General features: G+C 31.5%; 1 protein-coding gene across 2 annotated transcripts; it reads right to left on the reverse strand.

The window, feature by feature from the left end:
- Positions 1-1449: 1449 nt before the first annotated feature.
- LOC132935750 (uncharacterized) lies at positions 1450-12968 on the reverse strand. Of its 2 annotated transcripts, none has more exons than XM_061002363.1 (4): positions 12445-12968; positions 5739-6273; positions 3423-3701; positions 1450-2276 (listed from the first exon to the last, which is right to left on the reverse strand). In XM_061002363.1, the coding sequence occupies exons 1-4, from the start codon at positions 12504-12506 to the stop codon at positions 2148-2150; spliced, it is 1005 nt and encodes a 334-aa protein (XP_060858346.1). In that variant the 5' UTR covers positions 12507-12968; the 3' UTR covers positions 1450-2147. The 2 variants fall into 2 exon arrangements, with proteins under 2 accessions (XP_060858346.1, XP_060858347.1); XM_061002364.1 differs by lacking the exon at positions 12445-12968 and adding an exon at positions 6691-6849.
- Positions 12969-26248: the final 13280 nt, after the last annotated feature.

Raw genomic sequence — 26248 nt, forward strand, 5'->3', positions numbered from 1 at the left:
CCGGCTAAGACCACGTAAGGTGCAAATTAGTAGGTATATCGCACAAGTCGCGGTGGAGACTGATCACCTACCAATTTGTTGCTTACGGACATCATACTAACCGAATTAATTTTAGTTAACATAGTTGATGCGTAGTTTTCTCTGTGTTTTTAACCACAGCCAAAACTGTTTTTCCATAAAATATAACATCGTAATAACATTACGCAACATCAATCATGAAACAAATTGTAACTTACTTAGAATTATTAATATAATATTATATATTTAAATATATTCAAGATTTAAAATGTTATTAAAATTGCCTATATAAAACCCCTTAAAAACCAAGTATAATCGATTAAGAGCTAGAGCGGGTCACTCTGATTGTTGTATGATTTATCCAATGTTCAAATTTCTTGGATCATGACATTTCTATTTCTAATATACCTACCATTGGACAAAACAATAATGTTGCAGTATAAAATTAGCATTTAGTTTTTATTTTAAATCTAACTTGAATTTAAGTATGAATGCTAATTCATACTATGAATAACATACTGTGAAGACAATGACAGTGTGAATTACATTGTTTCATTTTCTATTGTTGTTTGATTTATTTAGCTGATAATCATTATATAGAGTATTTTTTTCCAGGCAGTCGGTTGAACCTTTATTTAAATGGAATAGCTATGGTGTATTTTGCAAAGGTGGGCAAGTTAATGAAAATAATTAACTGCGGCAAGTTAAATTAATTCAATTAAATTGCCTTCAGTTAAGTTAAAAGTTAACAAAAAATAAAATATAACTAGATAAGTTTAAAGTTAAGATAGAAAATAAAATTAACTTATCTCAATAAAAAAAAAATTTTTTTCAAGGTACAATATTTTTAAGTCATAAACTGCCATAGTATTTGGTATTCACAAACATTTACTAAGACGTTTAACACGCTATGTAAAAAATTAGATTATTATAATATATAATTGGAAAATAAATGACCAAAATCAAAAAGAGTCGACAAATCAGTATTGTGTAGTTGATTACGTATAAATCGAAAAGAAAATTAACTTAACTGCACGAAAATGATAATTAATTATAAAAAGTTAAGTTACAACAATAAACATTTAAACTGAATAAGTTAAAAACAAAAATAATTTACTAGTTAAGTTAAAAAATTTAAAAAAAATTAACTTTTTAACAAGTTAATGCCCATCTTTAGTATTTTGATAGGCATTTATTACGGCGATGAGTAAAATATAAATATTTGAATGTAATACATTTTCCAATTATTAGTTCACGAAAAAATCAAATCTCGGTGTGTTTTTCTTTTTACATAGCATTTAGTTAACTTGTGGTGTCTGAATCTTATGTTAAAATTATTATGTTGCCATGACAATGTGGTAACATATTATCTTACCAATTAAAAATACCTTCTGCAGTTAATCATGTATAATGTGTGTACTTATATGGATATAATCGTAGAAAAATAATATATTTCGAATAAATAATCAACCAATGAGCGTTGTACAGTGATATCACGTGCAACATGACTACATTGCGAAAAAATAAAATAATATTAAAACTTTCGTACAATTGTTTAAATATTTTTATAAGTACATAACACGTCGAGTCTTACGCGAAACAATACAATATAATAATAATAAAAATAATACTAAATAAATATATACATTTGTTGGTTACGTATGAACGGACCTAAGATTATTATGGCGGATCAGAGGAATACACATATTTACATGCATATAACGTACTCACTCCAATTCCTTTGACCAGCGCGTTTACAGAAAAAAAAATGTACCTACGTTCCCGTTGTACTCTAATAAATTATACAAACTATTAATACACTACTAATTACTAATTTACTAATGATGACTATAACTGATGATACATATTTCGATTCATATAATATACATATTGCAATAAATAATATTATATTATATTCAATCGGTTGCATAATAATAATATGGTATAAGATTGACAGTTAAATGGCTCCATAATATTATTATGATTTATCGTATAATTATTATCATGTAATTGTGACGTTCCGCGGACCATGGACACTGTGTAGTGCTTTCGTCGTCACCAATTCTGACTACTCTGACTTTCGACTTTGATATTGACTTTGCCTCCTCCGATGACTCCATTATACGCCATCATCGTCGGCTGGCCGTGGTCGTGGTGCCGTTTGTCAGCCCCCGAGAAAACAGATTGGATGGTCTGAGACTCTGACCGATGGAACCCATCAACTCGACGGCGAAATCACGAACATTGCCCGGCGAGTTCTGCGTTGGAAAAAACAAAACAAATTACCATTATTAATTATTAATTACAATTACGATTATTTCAATTATAACAATGTAAACGTCTTATATTAATGCTCAAGTCAATAAACATGTAAACGCAGGAATGTAATAGGTAATTAAATTAAATTTATACTATCACTGTCACAACCACTGCGTCGTCAAAGGGGTTTGATATAGATAAATCAAATGACAATTTTGAAAAAATTTATATTTTAAATATTCAAAATATTTAAATAGGTACTGATTCAGAGTAACTTACATGCGGTGCTATTGTTGATTGTTGGGTACTTAAAAAATCATTTAGAAACTTGAAACTTACACAAAAAAATAAATTGAGATAAAACTCATTTGAGAATAAAAATACTTTACCAGGTGGCTCTTTTTTTGGATTTTTTTTCCGCAAACAAATGTATTAAGTTACCTATTTACCTATATATATGCTTAAAACGATTGTGAAATCTGAATTTCACGTAAACTCTAAGATTTTTTTATTTGAAGAAAGTCGTTTTTATTTAACTTATCCTCACAACACATATTATTGACCCGGTAGGCTCGCTCCCTCGAACCATTTATATCGAAAACATACCTCAATTTGTTATGTAAAACCACCTTGGTCCATATAAAACCTTAAAAAATACCAACTTAAAGTTGCTATAACATTAATATTTCGAATTTCCGCAAAATTCTCATTTAATCATCGTGTTCAGCAAACATTACAGAAAATAATTCTTTTTAAAGAGTCACCCATTTAAGTAGTTTTAGCTATTTTGGTTATATCATTGAAAAGTGACGACTTTAATATACATTCACAATGGCATTTAGTATGTAGGAGGTAGTCGGTTACCTACCAAGTCGGTTACCCAGTTATATGTAACTTAAATATATATAAAAACGAGCGATCCGTGTAGCTATAACACGATAATAACCTGTAAGACGGGTATTTCCAAAATTGTAGACCTGAAAATCGATTATTGCAAAATCTTATAAATTTCAATGCATCAGGGTAAGAGACCCTGACCTAACAGTTGCAGTGTTATCGTGTCGAAAACGCGTTGTGCAAAAAACCATCGGCGTACAACAGAATTACAATTGTAAATTGATCAGCTGTATTAATTGGACACCGACCTTGACGGCGGACCGGAGCTCGGAGTCGAACAGCCGGCGCAGACCGCGGTAGTTGCGACCGAGCAGCTTGCCCAGTGTTTGGCCGGCCATCCTCTGGTCCGTGGCCACAGTGGTGGATGCAGCTCCGCCGCCGACCTCGTTGTCCGCGGTATTGACGGCGGCCATCATCATCTGGTCCGCGGCGGCGGTGGTGGCCGCAGGATCTCTGGCCGCCTCGCTGATTGTGTCGCGCACGATGCTTGATACGTTCCGGAATGCTTGACGGGCGTCCGAAAAAGTCTGCGGTACAGAGAGAGCAGAAGAAAAATAAAGATCGTGACCTATGACCGTAGACCGTATACAAATATAATTTCAACTATTACGGATCCAGATAATATTAATTTTTTTTTTTTTTTGGGGGGGGGGGGGCAATATACATTAATTTCGTTAATGCGTATAATATTATAAACTGTATGATCTGCGTTTTAATTAACATACAGTTATTTAATATAATATTAAATAGAAAAATATAAGTCAGCATAATATAGAAATAGGCATTGTATATTTGTATGAAACTATAAATTTTATAAATAATAAGTATACGCAGTGATCTATTCAGCGCAAGACAATCATTTTTTTCAAAAAACTCCCAAGTTTTTAAAAATATTTTTTTACATAATAATTTTAAGTCGTTAGACACAAACCAAAATAATTATATTTTTATATTTATAATTTTTTAAGCTTTTAACATATTTTATTTAAAACTTCATATTCTAATATTAATTGAAGTATATTGTTCTAAAAAAATCAAATTTCGGACAACCTAGTTCACTATAGTGCTTAAACTTTAAAGTTTAGTTGAGTGGAGCAGTGGACTAACAGTACAGTTTGTATGTAGCCCTGTACGGCTGTACCACTTCACTCTACTCAACTAAACTAAATACTAATTAGCAGGGCTAGGATTTATATGTAACAGCGTGTTTTTTTTGCTATGCCCAAGTGGAGTTTTAGTGAGTAATTTCCACGATTTATATCATTCTGATGGAAATGGTACTATTTTTATTTTGCATGTTTTTGCATAAATTTATATTAATGCATATTTTTGCATATTTAGTATGATCGTATTGATTGTATTAAGCCAGAAATAAATTAACTGATCAAAGTATATAACTTGGTTTATTTGTCAAACATACAATTTTATTTTTATAAATAAAATCCTATGGTACAATATGAGATAACAGAGTGAATAATTTGACGGAGAAAGATGAAAACAATTAATAAATGTTTTTGCATATTTTGGTAAATAAAATGCATATTTTACAATTTTTTTTATTGCATACAAATCCTAGCCCTGCTAATAAGGTATAACTCATAAACTACTCGTCTAAAATTATATTTTATTTATTGAAGTACTCCGAAAAATAAGTTTTGGAATAAGAAATTAAAAATACATTTCGTCATTAAAATTTTTTAAAAAAATTATGATAAAAAATAGTAAAAATTATAAATTTTTTTATAAAAATGTTGATTTTGAGACTTAAAATTTTGTAAAACAAATATTTTTAAAGTCATTAATAGTTTTTCAAAACATAATAACGAGTGTCTTTCGTTAAACTCAACATTAACGTCATTTGATGACATTGACAACACTGGCGTACGATGTAATAATAAATTATATCTGATATTTTCATATTTAAAAACAACAATATTATGTTTTTCGCTCTCATGATTTTTTACCCGTGCCAATCTTTAAGACTAGTGTCTTACTGCAGTTAATAAAACGTTCAAATAAATAAAATGTGTAGTGTATTAATTATTATTTTCAATAAACGTTAAGTTAAAAATTAAGATATTAAATTTAATTTTCCCTTTGCATTTTAGAAGTATTAGTAAGTTTTATTCCGTCGGTAGTTTTGTTTACCTATATACTATTTTTGAAACGTGATTGAATCCCGAAAGTAACGAAACCGAATGTTCACACGAGACGGATGACATGTTACTCCGTCTGCAGCCATAAAAATGCCTCTAAGGCTCTAACGAATAATGATTGACATTGCGTCATAATATATACCTAGTTAATAACGCCACTGATTTAAAAGATTGACAACTTTTTTTTTACAGTTCAATATAATATTAATTATAAATTAAAAACATGACATGGCTATTTCACAGACAATAAACGACGCATGGCAAATTACCGTCCGTCATCTCACTTCAGTCAACGGTTAAGGCATATGGGTCTTATATATATGGCTGTCGAGGGTTCTCTTGGTATTTTTTCTCACGAATTGTAACAAGTACCAAATTGTGTATATATTTTATATAAGGTATACTCACTCCACCAATCAGTGAAAACGTCAAAGCCACAACTCCGGGTTCACGATTTGTTTTCGTGTTGAACAGTTGCCTCTTCTGTCTTAACGCGTCGCTGTCGTATATCCGCTGACCAACCACCTGCTGCTGTTGCTGCTGCTTCTGCTGTTGTTGGTGGTGCCACAAATGTATATAATCGGCGGCTTGTGGTCGGCGGACATCGCTCGTGGCTGCGTCGGCCAGCGGAACCATGGACGCGACGGTCAAAAGTGCGGCCGAAGACAGCACTACGGCCAACAGAGCGGCCAACAAAACTAAAGCCGCAGCGGAGGCGGAGGCGACAAACGCAGCGGCCTCGGAAGGCGGCTCGCTGTCAGAAGATTCACTCGCGTCCACGGCTGTCTTACCGCTATTTCTCCTGGTGGTCAGGACCACCGGTGGTTGCAGAGCTGTCGTAACGGTCGTGGTTACGTAACAACAGGCCAAGCAGTGACAGACGGTGTCACGGGTCGCGGTCGTCGACGATGTCTGCTTATCGTTCACGGAATGGCCAAAGTCACTGCGTAAAAGAAACAAGAAAAAATAAATAATAATAATCATAAAAATGAAATTAATTGGTACTTCAGAGCGCGACAATTTCAGATTTCGAGAACCGGAACTTTGTGACTTTTTCATAAATGATACATTTTATATGATTTAAACTGAATGTGTACAACACCCGTATTGTAAAATTCAATCTAATAAATTAAAAATAATTTTAATTGTAAATTATTCGATTTATACAGAGTAAATTTAACCTGACGGAACGTGTGTAATTAACTAACAATAATATCGATATTATTCGAAATAAAATTTAAAAAAAATAATTATGAACGATTTATATAGTTAGAAAGGGTTATAGTTCGCGTTTTTCCGAATCGTGCGGTAGAATATGTCACAAAACGAACTAGTATAATACATTGTAACAATAACGTACTGTCTGTCCGCAGTCAGCTTTGTTGTAAGTAAGAAGAATAACATTCTCAAAATGGAATATACAAGAAGTTGCTGCAGAGGTGTGTAGCGTGCTGTGCGAGTCGGCGTGGCGGTATGACAGAACCTATATCATGCGTCGTCGATCTAACCGGAAGACTCCGTCGTCATATTAATTCTTTTCGTGAGACGACGACGACGACGAATAATAACAATAATAATATTGGATACTATTACGTGACTGAGACGAACACTCCAATGCGACGACACGAACGTGGTGCACATACCGTGGGGAGGTAATAAAGCGTAATATTAATCTTATGTACGCGTGCAAGTACCTACATGTTTGGTGGGTACTACTGTTCCTCCGAGATGCCTATACACACATTATTACGGCGATAATTGACCGGAAAATGATGGGCGCGGCGGCGGCGGCGGTACCCACATATACCCACGATGTTACATATAATTGTTGTATCACAATAATAATAAAAAAATGTTACATGGGCACAAACGGATATTATAGTATAGTACGCTCTCTTCCCGCGCGATGATCCAGAAGAATACCGTATTAATAATAATAATTGATTATAACAAAATAATAATATGTTTTAATTACGATATTATATATATACATCCGCGTAACTGTTACATTATATTATGCTTACGCACACTGACCGCGTAATACAATAATATTGTTATGCATACGTTCTGCACCGTATACCTATCTGCACGACCGCGCCCACGCCCACGCTTCACTTTTCGCGCGAAAACCGTCTCACGCGTGCTTATAGTCGCGAGCCCTCGGGCCATATTACTTCACTGCCGGCACTGGGTCGTTCTTTCTAATGTTTGTCCGGTCGAAAATACTCGTTTCCGAATGAGGTCACTTCCTGACATTGTTAATACAGAATATCAGAATATTTTAAACCATAATATATCTCGTAACTGATTTTTGTTTTCTTTCTCAAGACGTGCAAAAACGACTTCAACAGATCGATCAGTGGTGGCCCACAGCTGTATAATATATCAGTTCTGACTTGTAACACTATAAAACTATTATGTAAATTAATATATTATTTGTTGTCATCGGTCGCGAAACGTTAAAAGGACGTCGTGCGCCCACAAATTGTTTGTAAAAACCGTTTCGAGCGAAAAAGAACTATTTTAAATCTAGGGTCACAGTTGGGAAACCGAATTTATACAAAAGATAATTTTATATTTGTCTGTGACGCATGGTTTTTATTTTTTTTATATCATTAATACAGAAAACGTTATTTATGATTTAAAATCCTTTGTTTTGATGTTTGTTTAAACTTAAATAATATAAATAAAAATTATAAACACTGCAAGACACAGAAAACATTTTACTGTTTATACATTTTGTTTCTTATCACTATAAGTGTCCTCAGTCTTTCGACTAACCCGGAAAAAAAGTGTAGCCTGAGTACTGATAGTGGTTCTTTTCCGCGTGAAACTTTTTTTTTTTTTATATAATATTGTAATATTATGCAACTACCAACAACGGTACTGATATGGTACCACTTGTAAGTTACCTACTTTGAATGTATGGTTTTTACATTATTATTAGAATGGCCTTATACGTAAGTAGGTATGGGTTTGTGATTTTATGGTTTTAACTTTAATATTTTAAAAATCAAGCATTTTATTTAGTGCACGAATATCAAACTTTAATTTATTGTAGATTTTAGTGTGATAAATTTAGTTAGATTCACTTGTCAAGAGAATAAAATTACTACCCAATTCAATTTTATATTACCGAAATATTCTTCCATATATATAACCAGCTATTGTAACTTTTCAACTAGATCGTGCCCAGTTCCGTTATCATTTTGTAGTTGGTATGCATATGCTGTACACGGAAAGCACGTCATACAATATGTATAACGTTGAGACGACGACTACGACGTAACAAAAATACGTTTTCGATTGTTTCGCTCCCAGTTTGGTTACCAATTAGGTTCGTTGCGAAACGAGAAGAGTAAAGTTTCTTTAATTCGAACTATTAGTTTTACGAAGGTCTGTTCTTTTTTTTTGGCAAACACATTTTAGGGAGTTAAAAATGTTTCACTCAGCACGTCTCTACGACTCTACTGCAATATTGTCTACATTTTACCCATAACATTGTTATTTATCAGGGGCCTGTTTAAGAATAAATGATAAGTATAGGAATGGGGCTCGACTAATTGGTGCTATTTGTTATTTAATAATATGAGTAATTCGACTTATTATTGTAGCTGATACGACAACAAGTTGCTATTCAAGTATATTCAACGTAATTTTTTAGAACCATCTCAATGCAGTGGTATGGACAGGAATTTTCATTGGGGAGGGGGGATAGGTAGTGCCCCGCACTAATATTATATATAAAAAGTGGGCAAGTGGGTACCGATCGGCTGAACAGTAGGTGTCTAGATAGGTAAATTTAGAAATTTATTGACAATTGTAGAAAAAAAACCTAAACAAAATGAACATTTCTATTAATAGTTTCAAAATGAGTCGAAATATTTTGAAAATTTTCATGTTTGATGTATAGAAATTAATTAAATATTAACATTCGGTGAAAATGTCAAGTAATGGTTGTTAGTTTTTGAATTGCAACAAAATAAGAAAATTCCTATGAGATTTTGATAATTTACAGATGAATATCCAATGTCTAATTTCCTACGCCCATAAAAAATACTGTGGATCCTAACTCAGTATTTCTTTATTTTCTTTATTTTTTTTTCATGAATTTTGAAAACTACTGAGAATTTTTTAGTATTGACAAACCTTTTTCGTGTGTAACGCTTGCATATTATTATATATTCTATTGTTTTTACGGTCATAGGGAGGTGAAGGTGCAATCAATTTGTATAACCTCACGACCCTCCCCTCGCCAATTAAAACCACGAAAACACCACTGAAATATTCTACGTTTACAACGTTGTATGTGAACTATATTTATTTTATTAATGTTTAATATATTTGTTTAAATGAATCATTTAAGTCAAGTGTATTATAGTATGTTTTAATTCAAAAATATAACTAGAAAACATGTTTATTCTTGATTAATAAATGGTTTTATTATTAAATTGTGTTGAAGATTTTTTACCAGACTCATCGCGGTCATATTATGCCATTATGGTACTTGTGTTCATGTTATAGCCTACATACAACATTTTTTTTTGCATACGGTATTTTTTCAAGGGCAACTGCAGACAAATCAACAGTAGGTACGTATTAAAGTATTATTACAGTACACCGTAAGGTTCTTTGCGCGTCATCGTCTATTATAATAATAATAATAATAATAATCATATATAGAGCGCCGGTCGTCGGCCTCGGCACCGCCGCCGTGACTTTCACTATCGTAGTAATAATAATATTATAACGATATTATATTCTCTTTCGTTCGGTTCGTTCTCGATTTCTCTCTCCTCGTTTTTCTCGCCTACATATTAAAAATATATTATATGTTATTATCGCCACCACCACGCACGGCACTGCCATCCTATCCACACCACGATCAGAATGTTTTAGCCTTATCCTACTTCCATTTGTGTGTGTGCATGTGTGTAATAATATTATATAGCCGGCTTGCCGTGATGTAATATCGTTGCCGGCCAACAGACGACATGCAGTGGGTCCTTCACCGGTTCATTAAAAAAATAAAAAAACATAAGAAAAAAAAATAATATTAAAACACACTTGCGTGCGTTTGCCCGCGTAATCCCACGTATACAATATGTAGGTATGTAATAGTAATATATATTAAATATCGTCGTGCGATTACCATGGACGGGTGCAATTCGGAGGGATTTTAAAGTTTTCGTGACCGGCTTGTGCTATAAGGAAGACGACGACGTAATGACCATAACATTTTTTATACCGTATTTATAGTATTATGATGATACGACGTTCTACGCAATAAACACGCGTGTTCGCATGCCATACACATTTATAATATATTATTATAATATAACGTTCGATATTAATAGTAAGAGGTAATATACTTATATACACATTATCGTTATTAACTAATTGCGATGATATTTTATCGTACGCTATGTATGTCTGTATACTTATGTCTGTCATTTATAATAATTGTTACGATATGTCCGATGGCATACCAGTGAATGAAGGCTATACAATTTAAACTTAAACTATAATTTGTTTTAGAGGTGATGGATACAAGGGTGGTTATGGAGGCGAAAGTTTACCCCCCTTATTTAGATCATGTTTCAAAGACAAATTTTTCGTTGGTCATTAAGCATATACTTTAAAACTAATACGGTCACGCAGTTTAATTCACGCTCGGTTAGATAATAATATACTCGACAACCTTTGAATACAACGGTCACAGAGTTTAAAGTGGTGTAGAAGTACAAGTGTCATTCGCCACACCGGAAGAGTGTAACAATGTAATACGAACACCATAATAACAATGTTTTCAAATGTTTATATGGTGTAAAGATGTATGTTAAGCTTAAGAGATGTCCACAAACAGAGATTATTCAATTTATACGATATGCGTACGACTGTGCGAGTGTTATAATATTAATTTTCATAATAATCGAGTGTCTGTAAACAATATTAGGTATACAAAAGGATATTTCACCGAATAAGATGTTTAAGATGTCCAAAATATCATGTAGAGGAGGTCAATAATTCATCGTTAAAATATTTGATATTTTTTGGTTAACTTAAAAAAAGCGGGTAAGTTTGCGGGGTGGAGTAGGTCAGCGGTGCTGGAAGTTTGTCCATCGTCCCATCGGTACTCGGAAAGGATAGTGTATTATTACAGTATTCGATTTGAATCCAATGATTGCATTCGATAAAAAACGATTTTAAGCGGATGAAAGAAAATTTATGAATTATAAATAAGTATTAATAAGTAACCATTAATTTTATATAATATACCTAGTGGATTATAGGTAAATTTTAAATTTTATTCGTTTCTATATAGTGATAAACAAAGCGTTAGAAAAATACATTTTGGTGGTTTTTTCCATGGCGTTAAAAAGCTATTGAGAAAATCGAAAAATGACCTCTCAAAAGTACCATCTTGGTCCAATTTACTAAAAGATAAGATACTATATGTTGAAATCGAAGCATTTCTGGTAAAAATTTTGTTAAAATTTAAATTTTATTTAAAAATAAATATTGTTGTAAAACCAATAAGCTTCCTCGCTCCGCTTAAAATCTAAAATGTAAAAATTTGTTTTTGTGTTTTTCAAAATTATGAAACCATTATATAATTTGTAGAAATATTTTAAAAGTGTATACACTAAGAAAAACCCTCCAAACGCTCAAATAGCTATAGCCTATAAAAGTCTTAACATACTGACAGGGGATGCACAGACAAACACGGCGAGACACGCTCGTAGCATAAGCTATACAAACGATACGTGAGGGTACGGGTACATAGTTGGTATTCGTAGTCTTACGCAGAGCCGTCGAAAGTCAGTCACACAAGTCATATGGGTAATTGGTAATTACTATACTAATTAGATGAGTCGAGTGGGTAATATAAAGAACATATAAATTGATTCAGCGGTTATCTCGAAACATTTCGTCGGTTGGCGGTGGTTCGGGCTGGTATTTTTCAAATAAAAAAAAAATGTTTAAAATCCGAACACGCCGTATTCCAACGCGCGAAATCGTCGGCTTGTATTATTACAATTATTATATGGTAGGTTAACGCATCGTATTCAATATTCATTATATATTATGTCAATATTAGTTGTGTAGGTACCTGCAGTCGGTAGCGGCGGTGGTTCCGGCGGTGAGACCGCGGGTGCAACGGGCCGTCACCATCTTCTGCGCGGGTCGCGTCGATTACTACGAGCCACCCCTGTCGCCGCCGACGTTCTGCCTGGTGCAGTGGTGATCGTTTAGAATAATGTGTCGGACGACCGTCTTATCGTCACCACCGCCGCCGTACACGTGCAGCAGACGGCAGACAGCGGACATGACCTCGCGCAGACGCTATGTTATGTACGGTCGACGTATACGGTACGCCGGGACGTCCAAAGGATATTATGGTAAAACGGCAGGACGACGGGCGAGTGTACGAGGGTAATGGTAACGATATATTATTATGAATAATTATAGTATTACGATAATCGAAATAATAATATAATATGTTGCGTGGTGATGTCGACGCGTGTGGGCAGAGTACGCGTGTCGGTCGGCTGCAGCAGCTCGTCGTCGGATTTCGATAGCGGACGCTAGACTGCCGGGCAGTCGCTACGCGGTGGGCCTCGACCAACGCCACCACCGCCACCGCCTCCTCCGGTTCTTGGAACGCGTGCACGCCGAACCACCACCGCAAGCGCGCGCGGAGTGGGTGTAAACATATTCGGAGAGATGGGTATATGGTGTCGTGTGTGCGTGTGTATGTATATGGTATGACATATTATTCTATCGCGTGTAATGCGCCCGCACGGCGTACAGTGAGAGGTGTGCTGCAGGTGGTGTGTGGAAGGTCTTTTTCGGCGGCAGTCACAATAAATAATAAAAATATATAATGTTTGTACCGGATAATGATAAAGTAAGTGAAGGAAAGAAAGAATAGAACCTCTGCAGCGTATTGGCACAGGTGGAAGCGGGGCGGAAGTGTGGTGGGAACCAGGCAGCGGTGGTCGTCTCGTTACGGATGAAGTAATTCTTATCATAATATAATAATATTATAGTTCCTATATACCCACTGCAGTTTACAAAAATATATGTAACCTGCCGTGTATAATATAATTTATATAGGTAGGTATATAATATGTGGTATCGTTGCATCATCGCCGCCGCCGCCGCCGACCGGTCACGAGAGTTAGTTTAATAAGTATGTAACATTACACTCTCGCGCGTGCTCAGTGGTTGACGACCGGCGATCTGCAGATGCACGACCTACAACACGTACAACGCGTACCTACATCGTATTGGGCACTTTAATATTACACCATCCTCTTTATTATAAAACTACCTATTAAGGAGATTCGATCCCGGCTGGGTTTTCTACCAAAATATCTTATGCCAATCGTACCGACATTCCTATACTATAGTATAGTTAACTGAGAAAGACTTCTGAAAACATATTTTAATTTTGTGAAGTTAACTCGACCATATCTTTTCCACTTTTTAAAATTAAAGTTTAGTTTTTTTAACCCTTTAAGATTTCATTCTTAAATTTTGAATATTTATAATTTGAAAATGTTTATAATATTAAACTGAAAAAAATATTAAGAAAATGTAAGAAAATCGTTTTCAAGTAAATCCCGTGAAGAATTCAAATATTTTTATCGGATAAATAGGTTTAATTAATACAACAAAATAGGAAAAATATTGATACTGTTAGAAAAAAAACAAAATAGTTAATATTCGTGTAGCTCATATTATAATAATAGACGTATGTGTACATACACGTGCGGGAACGGGTACACATTTACACGATATTATGCGCGAAACAATAAGAAAATTGCCTATATCGAACTCCTTAAAAACGGTCGGTATGGAATCCCCTTATGGTAAAAGTGGGTCGTCCGCAAGACGATATACGACCGACCCCTTCCTTCACTCCACACACCACACAATCGAGACGTTCGATTTTTAGGTCACCCAAGTCGTCGTCATCGTCGAGAATGTCGTTACGAGGCATTAAAGCGTGTTATATTATTGCGTTATACAAGACCAGCGGATCGAGACTATTCGAGACTATATTATTTTCATATGTAGGATTCTACGCGGAATATCCTTCGGCGCTAGCTGGGCATCCGAAAAATTGCGTCGTGACGGAGTTTAATATCAGTCTTGTAAAAATACTTTAAAACGTGAAGTGTTTTAATACATTGGTCATTAACGCATTACTAGTCTATAATAATATACGATTGTGTTTGCAATTTCGCCCAAATAGAGTGTTTACAGTGCATGTATTATGAATTACAATTAATTCTAAACAATTTTATTCTACGATAAATGTATTTGTAAATAGTAAATGCATCACAATATTGAGAGCTAAACATATAATACTTAAACTATTTATTAATTGGTTTGGAGTTTTACCAATTATATACCAACCCAAACTAAATAAGAATATGATTATTATAGAAACAAAAACCTACCGAATTATTATAAAATAAATCAATGTATAAAACAATAATTCCTCTATCTTTGCTTTGAATTCAAGATGTTAATGTACAATATCCCAACAACAAATATTCATATAACTTACAATATGTAACTCATATAAACTTCTAATAAAGTATTAAGAAAATTCTTAATGTTTCGATATTGGGTGGTCGTGATTACCTATATTAATTTACGTCATAGTTCGGCGAAATAATTTCGCCATTTTTGTGCATAAGTGCATATTTATAAGAACATAATATTTCGTAATTTTTTAATGTATATTATAAATCGAGGCCTACAGTTATAACTTCTTAAACACTAATTTGTTCTTAAATCAATTTAATAAACATAAAAAATATACTAAAATACCTATAAAGATATTATTGTAGCATGTAAAATATATATATGAAATCTTAAACATGTTTACACTTATTTTCATAATTTTACTGTAAGTTGTAACACATATTATTATAATAGTCTACCGCTTCATGAACATTATTTATCTTCAAGGCCCTGGCATATAATAAGAGGGAAATTGGGGCATTAACTATTATTATTTTTATTAATAACACAATAATATTATGTTCAATATAATTTAGTAGAACAGTATTATTATGGTTTACAATATTCCGATTAATATATATATGTCTGTAGACACACATATACGTATATGTATATAACCTTATACAAAAATACAGTATTATAAATTATATTTATTACCTATATTAGGAACATGAAACATTTTAATTTATGTTATACAGAATGTATTAATACCTATTTCATATTTGAATTATTACTAATTATGTAGGTATGTGGAGCCCGGATTAAGATTTTTGAGGCCCCGATGTGAAATAAAAATATTGTCTATAATTATATTTTTATTTTCATAAAAGATTCAATATAACTTATATAAGTATAATAAGTATTCAATTATATTTTAGATTCTAAACGGAGCGATGAATGTATTGGTTTTACAATGATGTGGTTTTTTACAGTCAGTCTGTGTACAGGATAAGTAGTCTAAATGATGCTTCGATTTTCAACTTCAGTATCATGTATCAAAGCAGTTTTCAAAAGCACCGGGAAAAACAGAAAACAATTTAAGGAAAAACGGGAATTTTTACGCAAAATCGGTTTTTGACAAAATCGATTTTGGTTTTTGGTCTAACTCTTCTACAAATTATGAAATGTTCACTGAATATTTATATTAGCATTTTCTATACACCATAAAATTTTAAAAATATTTTGATTCATGTTGACCTTTTTCAAGGCATATGTAATTTTCGATTATTATTATTTTTTAGATTCTGAGTGAAACGATGAATGTATTGATTTTACAATGATGTGTGTTTTTTTTTTTATTTTTTTTTTTATTTTTGTGTCTGTGTACACGATAAGTAGTCGAAATAATGCTTCGATTTTCGACTTCAGTATCTTGTTCGATGGGAAAGTGAATATCGTTGGTGCATTGAGGAGGTCAAAATTTTAATTTCCCAGTAGTTTTCAGAAGCGATGTGAAAAACAAAAGAAAAATTAAGGAAAAACGGGAATTTTTACGCAAAATCGATTTTTAACAAAATCGATTTTGGTTATTGGTGTAACTCTAAAACAAATGACCGTAGATGCATGAAATTTTCACTGGTTGTTTATATTTGTATTTTCTATACACAATACAATTTTGAAAATAATTTGACTTTTTTTGAACTGTTTACGGACATTGTCAGTTTTCAGTTTTTTTAAATTTTTTTTCTATAAATATCAATAAAATTTTATTTGTTGGGTAAAAAAGCTTGAAAATTTAATAGAAGGCTCCTAGGTTATTGTTTCAAAGGCAGATGAAAAAAATTAAAAATCCTTAGTCACAGTTTTTTTTTATACACGTTTAAAGTTCAAATCTTGAAAAAATACGGAAAAATCACGAAAATTTGCAAATTATTTTGAGTTAGAAATTCATAAAAAATTTTCTTTTTAAATCTAAGATTTTAAAATGTAATATAAGATTACTCATAAGTTTGTCTACCTTTATCAAAAAAAAAATGTCTAGAAGAAACTTAAATTAAATTTTTATGAGCGTCTGAAATTTATATTTATACAACATTTGATATTTACTCGATTTCTCATGTAACAATTTTCTTATTTTATTGTAATTAAAAAACGAATGACTGTAGATATTTGAAAATTTCACTGAATGTTTACATTGTCAGTTTTCAATTTTTTTAGTTTTTTTTTCTATAAATATCAATAAATTTTTATTTGTTGGGTAAAAAAGCGTGAAAATTTGATATAAGGCTCCTGATATATCGTTCTAATAGCAGTTGAAAAATATTAAAAATACATAGGCACAATTTTTTTTTATAAGCATTTAAAGTTCAAATTTTGACAACATTTATCAAATTTATAATTTATTAATTATTTTGTGGTTAAAAATGTATAAAATGTTTAACTTTTATGGCTAAAGATTGAAAATTTAAAACAAGGCTTCGAGTAAATAGGTTATATATAAATTACTTTATTCACAATAATATCATCAAATATACTTGGTAAAATCATAGGCTGACTGACCGTTTTCGCTCAGAATCGTTTTTCTTATACAATGATATTATATCATTGAATTCAAATTTAACACCATCCATTACAGTGACCCACTTGTAACCTACTGTACAGCAGAGCGACATCCACTTATCCACCTTTTTTTTAAATTAATGTCGATAAAAAAATGTTCACTCAGTTAAAAAACCATGTAGTACGTGATAGGCTATGCCATATTACTATATGAATTATGATGGCCATAATACGTCGATTTAATAGATTAACAGCACATTCAACTATGTACCATGATTCATAAATTTGAAGTCATTATGCACAATTACAAACGACACACGCCATTAAGAGCTGCAAATCAAGAAAAACAAACTATTATTATAAGTGTTCCTATAACATGTATGATGTACCTATTATAGTATTACTTATTAGGTATTTGCAATAATTGGCCATGTGTATTAAATATTTTAAATTTCAAGCAAGTAATTATAATAGTTATAACTTATAAATAACTAAAGGCTAAAAACTAAAAAGTTAAAAAATGAAATACTATTAATGTTTCCTAACGCACTCTCGCGGTATGATATGACTCCGACCATGCATGATGAAAAAATGTACAAGAGGCGGGGACGCGTAACAGATAGGGTGGCGCAACGAAAAAAGTCCAAGGCGTGGGTTGTGGGTTGATTTTCTGCAGCCCGGCCAAAAATCTTCGTTGCTCACGACAACGCGCTGGATTTAGGCAAACAACCCTCCCTGGTGATATGGGTGGCTAACAATGACGCACGTTACCCGGTCGCAGCACTCTGCACGCGTGGCCAACCAATAACCCAGCGCAGTCCGTTGTGAGATGGGTGGTTGCGGGTAGAGGGTCACTTACTAAGTTCATCGCTGTTCACCCAGGCGACGTGCGTACTGACAAGTTGATGAGGAAAGTAGTGTAATATGTACCTACGACGTTTAATATACGACATGACATTTTATTCGGTTATTGGGATTGAGGCTAGGATTTATACAAATCGTCATACTATATAGTTTTAGATTTAATCGAATTTTAGGGAAAATGTTGCTTAGATTTTTTTTAATAAATCTTACATTTAATTAAACGAATTCGCATAATCACATTACCCTTCTATTTATGTTAGATTGTCTAAACGGTCTTTCATAAGAAAAAAAAAGTGGAGATACAAATTGAAAATAGGGTGTTAGGGTAAAAATACGTAAAATATGTAAAATATTATTATAATGTTACAAGTCAAAATTATCTATATGGAAATAATCAAATACGTGTTTCTATTCCAATAAAAATGTTGATAACTAATGTAAATTAAATAGTTTTTAAGTTTAAATTATACTTGCTAGGTAGCTATCCATACGTGATATATTAATATTAAAATATTCCAGATTTATTTTTGTTGATGTATATTGTACATAATACTATCTCAAAATCACTTTTTGACTTAACTACAAGGAATTGCTTCTTTACCGACGAATATTATAAAAAATACAGTTATAAATAATTAAGAATCAAACACAAAAACATAATATTATTTATATAACAGCAGTCAAAATCCAAAATGCGTTGAAATTGTTTATTGTTATTGAATATCCCTACAATTATTTAAATTAAGTACTTTTAATATCGTTATAAATCATTTCAGTTTAATATAAAAAAAATTTACCATAAAGAGGCTAAAATAATATCAGTTTTATAAATAATCCATTAACAATAAGAAATCATTCTAATATTAAATTCTACCTGGTATATAATTATAATGCTCGTCGAACGAGGAAATAGATAATAAATATGAACCCGTATAGAAATTAATTCTATTCGATTTTTTGAATACATTCTACCAAAATAAACAATTATAAACAAAATATTAAAACAAGAAAATTGTATGTCCTTGTAAGACGACAGTACATACCTCGCTCCACCTAAGAAATTAAAAACAGATTTCTCGCGTTTTCTCTGTTGATTTCTTTTTGTACGGAAATTGCTTCGTAACCATTTTTGGTTTGTGAATTCTACATAAACAGTCTTGTTGTTTTTTGGTATCAATAGCGTAGGACAGGCTACAATGACAAACCATAATATTATTGTAGTTGAATTCTCGACAGTCTTGTAATTTATAATTATCGTAGTGCGTATAATTGCACACGTACTACTACTGTAATTGTACATAGTATATTACATTATTACATATTATAAATGAAAATAATAACAAAATCAGAAGTTTATTTATGGCTACCAAGGAGGTTGTGCAAATGTATTGATCTGAGTTTTGATAGATTTGTGGTGTTTTTTTTAAAGGGTCTTATAAGGGGCTTATGTGATTTTGTCCGTAGTCCCCGTAGTCCCGTTGTCACGGGCAACGAATAACAGTGACATAAAAAATATATACAGTCAAACTAATATTATACGATGTTTGAAATCGGATATTATCAGAACAATATTATCATGGGAAATCATTCCGAGTCTGAGCATAAACAAATTAAAAAGTTAGTGAAGTTAGTTTTAATTTTTAGCAATCAATTGTTTATAATACCCAATAGGTATTAAATAACAATTACAGTTAAATCCAAGTTAAATTAATTTGTAAGAAAATACTTGTTTAACCATTTTATTTTGCACATTCAAATCGACACATAAAAAAGATTTTGTTTTCATTTCAAAAATAAAAAGTGGAGGTGCAAACATTTTCCCAGCACCACCTAAGAAAAGCTTTTGTATCTCTTAGGACTTAAAGTTCAAAAGCACAAATGTCGTGACTTTCTGCACAAACGATGCACAAATCAATGGCATCATTCAAATTTTAGTAGGTATTTGTTTCAGGTATTATTAATGTAATTTATTGTAAATATTTAATTGTAATAGATTGGCTGAATAAATAAATAAATAAAAATGTAACCCCATCCATTACAGTGGCTAACTTGTACCTGCTTGTACTGGACAGCACAGCCACAGCGACACCCACTTACATATTTTAGTTTTAAAAGTATAATTAAATCGAACTTGTAATTATTAGTTTAAAGTATGAACTACATCGATCCGCTTGAATTGAAAAGAGGATTAAATAAAAGGTATCTAATACATTTTAAATAATATTTAAATAATTATATTTGTATTGATTTATAGAAAGTAAATACATAAATCGTTTTCATAAGAAAATTAAACGATTTAAAAAACATACCTGCTTGCATGCAATACAGAAATTAATTAGATGTGAATTATTATTTATTTTTAATATAAATAATTAATAAATACAAGAAATATGATCCCAAATTCATGTCACAAGTAACAAAATTTAATTTAAATCGGACAAATTCTGAGAATCGTGCGATGACATTTTATGTACCTGATATCTGATCATTCTCAAAAGACGAAAAAAAAACTGCCATCGCTATTTTTTGTTTAACTCCCTTTGTAATTGCACAGATGCACAGAAGTTATTTTAGTAATGATTCTGAAGTTGACTTTTTTAGATTAAATACTTATTTTGAAACAAATGGTGAAAATAATGATGTTTTATCTATTGTAAATAATTATTTTTCGCAAGCCAATATTAAGACTTTGTTAGATTTATTATTAATTAAAATAATACATTTTTTATTCAATATTTTACAGCAATTCCTTCTTCAGGTTTGTGAAATGCTTATTTAGTGCAGCGGATCATTACATTAATACACGAAGATGTATAATGCTGATAAAAATGTTGAAATGACTTGCTGACATCTTATAAATATCATACCTAATTTATAAAATATCCAATTAACTCCTTTCTCTTATTATTTTAGTTTCCTGTAACGTATTCAGATGTTTATTACATTCTTAATAGTTATTACATTATTTTTATTTTATAATTTTTTTTTTACATATATTTCTTCAAGTTAAGATTTATTTTGATTAATTTATTATAATAATATAGAATAAGAATATTTTTGTTAATATTAGTTATTCATTTGTTGTATGTTAAATAATTAAATGTTATAAGTATTCATATTGTAATTATTATATTATTTATTATTATACTATGCGTATGTTAAGAGGACGTTGCGCCCGCATATTATGTTGTATCCGTCTGACACACGTACGGCATACCAAAAATGTTTTGGCGCGGGAAAGAACCGAGAAGGCTACAGTCATAACTAAGAAACGAAATTTTCACCACATATAAAGGAGAACTTTGGTTGTGCAATATCGTTTTTATTTTTTTGATATCACTTATGCGAAAAAAGTTCCTATTGTTTCAATATCCATTATTATTTGAGTTTTTCAAACTTTAATAACTTTTTTTGAAGTTCTGATAACGAAAAAATAAAAACGATATTGCACAGCCAAAGTTTTCCTTTTTATGTGGTGAAAATTTCGTTTCTTAGTTATGACTGTAGCCTTCTCGGTTCTTTCCCGCGCCAAAACATTTTTGCCATGCCGTACGTGTGTCAGACTGTAGCACAGATAAAGTTCTTCTTTACATGTTGAGAAAATCTTATAGTTCTACAACAAATATGTTGCGAGAAAAGTTGTCCCGTGCAAAACAGTTTTTGCTATGTTGTACATTTGCAAGACGGAGGACACATGCGGGTGCAACGTTATTATTATATTGCGAATACTGAAAAAAATAAGAGGACCTAACACCCGCATTTTATTATGTTGTTTCACATGGACAATGACATTTGCGGTCTGCAGTTCCAATTTTGTGTTGTTATATTTAATATTGGTCTATTATCAAACTTAAGAGGGTGTCGCACCCACATGTGTTGTCTCCGTCCTACAAATGTAAAACATAGCAAAAACTGTTTTGCACGGGACAACTTTTCTCGCACCATATTTGTTGTAGAACTATAACATTTTTACAACATGTAAAGAAGAACTTTATCTGTGCAACAGCGTGCTTTTTTTTTAATAGCACTATCCAGTCATTTTTTATAAGCAAATGAAAAATACCAAATGACTTTCATTGTATTTATGGTATCTATAATATGGGCACGCTGTTGCATAGATAATTTTCCACCCTATAATATGTTCAGAAATTTTGGAGCCACTACTACAAGCACAGAAAGATAAAAGTTGTCCCGCGCTAAACAGTTTTTGCTATGTTGTACATTTGTAAGACGGAGACAACACATGCGGGTGTGACATCTTCTTAAATAAAAATATTAACGGTGTTCTCTCGTTGTTTATTACAATACTTTAATTTCCAAGCAATCTGTGAGCATTTTTAAATTTGAATATTATGTACTCATAACTTGCTTAAAAATTAAAATGTTCTTAAAAATGCAATCATATTATGTTTGGTAATAAGTTAATTTACTCTAATATTTAAGGCCGGGGCTATACGCGGCGTATCCCGCAGCGTTTTCCATCGAATTAAAAAAGCATTGGTTTAAATCGGAGCAGCTATACACGACGGGCGTAATACACCGCGTAAAAAATGCCGGTCGGCTTGCACCCGCGTGTGGTCTCCGTCTTACAAACGTGTAACATACCAAAGTATTAGGTACGCTCAGCAGTTCACGTCTTATGACATGTTAGCTTAAAAATTAGAGTGAATCGATCTATTATGATACTTGATGGTAAGAACATTATCTGTGTTTTGATGGAAGTTTTTTTTACGATAATTCAGATTTTAAGTGAGTTATGCGTGTATAATAAATGTAAATTAAAAATGCTCATAACTCACTTAAAAATTGAATTATCGCAAAACACAGATAATGTTCTTACCATCAAGTTTCACAATAGTTTCACTCTAATTCTTAAGGTAACGGCATAAAACGTGAACTGCTGAGCGTAAATTTGGTATGTTACGCGTTTGTAAGACGGTGACAACGCGGAAAATGCGGGTGTGGCATTCTCTGAACAACACAAAATTGGAATTACTGAACATACGACTTGGAATGTTGAGAATTAATACATTATTCGTATGGTAAGACGGTACAACACATGCAGGTACGACGTCTTTTATGATAATAATAATTTCCACACGAAAAAGTGGAGGATGTGTTTATATTTATAAATCAAATGTTACTAAATTCACTAACTATATCGTTTTTTTTTTCATTTATTATAACTTAAAATGTTTCAACACACTGGGTGTTTTTACAAGTATTTTGACAATTTTAAAATTTATAACAAAGTTATATTGATAATAAACAATTAGTATTTACGTAAAATAATAATTGAGATTGTTATTGGGAATACAATTTGACGTTTTGGATAGTTAATGAGGATATTTATTAATATAATGATAAAAGGAAACTATATCGTTGAAAACTATATTTCATCGAACTCTAATATTCCCCCTTCCCCTCCCTTCCCCGCAAGGCTATATGTGGGCATCTAATTCAATAAGATCTTCACGCTTTATTTTTCAAATTGTATTCTTCCCATCCAAATTCCAAATATTTTTGTCAGCCTAAAAGCAATTATAGATAGACAAACCAGCACTTATATTGCAATAAGCAATATTGAACAAGATAATTATACATCAAACCAACCGTATTTATTGAACAATTTAGCTTTTGAATCTATTATGAAGAAATACAAATCCGGAAACATTACTTTAAAACAAATTAATTTTAAAATAAATTTCTTATAATTATAGTCAAACATGCATATTGCATTTATACAAATTAGATGAAAACAAAAAAATAGCTTTTAATTAAGATATTAATTAATTAAATCTTTGATATATATTTATGTAATTATGTATGTTAGGTAGATTATAAAATATGTAGCTTAACTACTAAAATTTTTTTTTTAATAAATCTGAAAAAAGCCATTAATTTATATAGGTACCTATACTATGTATAATTTGTATTACTACAGATATTATAAAAATATACTGTAATATAGGATAATATTATAATAGTGATGAATTTGATTGTAATTACATATTTATCTAGGTACTAATATTAGACTATAAATGTATTTTTGTCGTTCATGTTCATTGTATTCCAATAAAAATAATATTATGTGCTATTGGGGAAACAGATTAACAAAACGCGCTCTGGTGGAAACAATTTGTGCCTTCCAATTCGGGATGTATAGATATAGTTTTATATTGGTTATTTTACTTTTTATAATAAATTAATTTTGGTATCGAAACCTTATACGCTTTTATAGCTAACTGTATACGTTGATAAGTACAATTTCTACTAATATTATCAAATACATTCAAATACACTTCACTTAAAGGAAAATAAATGCGAAATGTCGGGAAAATACATACAATCTCCCGACTCCACGTTAGGGGGAACCCGCCTAACCATCAGCACGATACTGCCGTGCTTAGCGAAAAAGCAGTATCTCCATCTAAGCAAAATGTTGAGAAATCGACTAAACAGGTTTAGGCTCATTACTGATCCGTGCACCAAGTATAATTAACATACAATCCTAAAATAAACGTGTATATACTAATTTTAAATCATAGAATTGATTTTATGAGATTTTAAATATTTTCGTTAATTCTTTGACCATTAAAATGGACTTACTGCTTATTTGATAAGCACTATCAGAAGCAAATTTACAGTATCCATTTCTATGGAGATACTGTATATTTTATTCTAACAAAATTTATTATAATAGGGAGATACTGTTTTTTTTTTTAAACTATGTAATATTATAAGGAAAATTAATAGAAAAATCTATAAAGTAATTACTAACTTAGTAGTAAATAGTAATAACTAATAACATATTTATACAAATAAATAAGTTGCAAACACTTTTGAGCAAGTAAGTACTTTTTACTTTAAATTAACAATTTATAAAATAATTTTTAAAATAATTAAAAATAATTTAATCAGACTGACATTTTTATAATAATAACTATCATTATATTAATATTTTTAATTTTCGTTGTCACTGTATAAATCTGGTGCTTCCATAGCACATGGAAAATCTAGCCAGAATTGTTTCCTTGTTTCTGGCATTAAAGGAACTAATGTTTTTATGATACTTTCCTTTTTGCTTGGATGAATACCAAGAACTTTAGTTTTTTGGTCTGGTTTTGAAATTCCATTTTTAATGATGTTGTTTTTTAAAAAATCAAGTTTTCCAAATGGATAATATTCACTGTAGTCGGTTTTGTAAAGCAAATAATTCAACCCTCTTTCTGCTTTTATATGAACAATGTCACTAAGCATTGGTCTTATATTGTATATTTATACTTTTACTAAATTCAAAAATCTACAAAGAGTCAACGATATTACAGTAACAAAATTATAATGATTCAGTGATGCATTTGAATTTTGTAACAACAACAACAATTTACTTATCTGTGATAACATAGCCTAAAAATAGAACATTTGTTAATAATTCAGTATTCCATCAAATTGATAATGAACATATTAGGTGTGTGACCATGATTGATATACCTTTAATATAAATCTGAAACCGTGGTTGTGACTACAGAATATAATTTATACACCAATATTATCAAATATACTATACGGAGATACTGTATTTTTAGTTACTGTTTAAAATGTTTTGAAAATAAGCGAAATAACAGTAACTCCACGTCATTTACTGCTTATTTGCTACTTATTGGAATCTACTGTATTTTTGCTACTAGTTTCACAAAAATTATGGACTTACTGTTTATTTTCTTAATTTCAAATGCTCATTTTCAATGTTAAATATTGGATATACTGCTTTTTCACTGCGAAAAATGGTACAAAACCACATTGTTAACAACCCCCATGTAGCAATATCTCAATTTCGACTAAAATTGAAGATACTGCTTTTTCGCTTAGCACGGCAGGATAGGCGTCGACAGCGCTCCCAGTGTTAATCTGTCTTCCCAATTGTATAAAATAAATATTATTAGGCTATTATTTAGCGCAATAATTAGTAAACTCCCATTGGCCATTATTATTAAGTTTATCTGTACGACTCT

The sequence above is a fragment of the Metopolophium dirhodum genome, chromosome 1, assembly GCF_019925205.1.
Source record: "Metopolophium dirhodum isolate CAU chromosome 1, ASM1992520v1, whole genome shotgun sequence".
NCBI lineage: Eukaryota > Metazoa > Arthropoda > Insecta > Hemiptera > Aphididae > Metopolophium > Metopolophium dirhodum.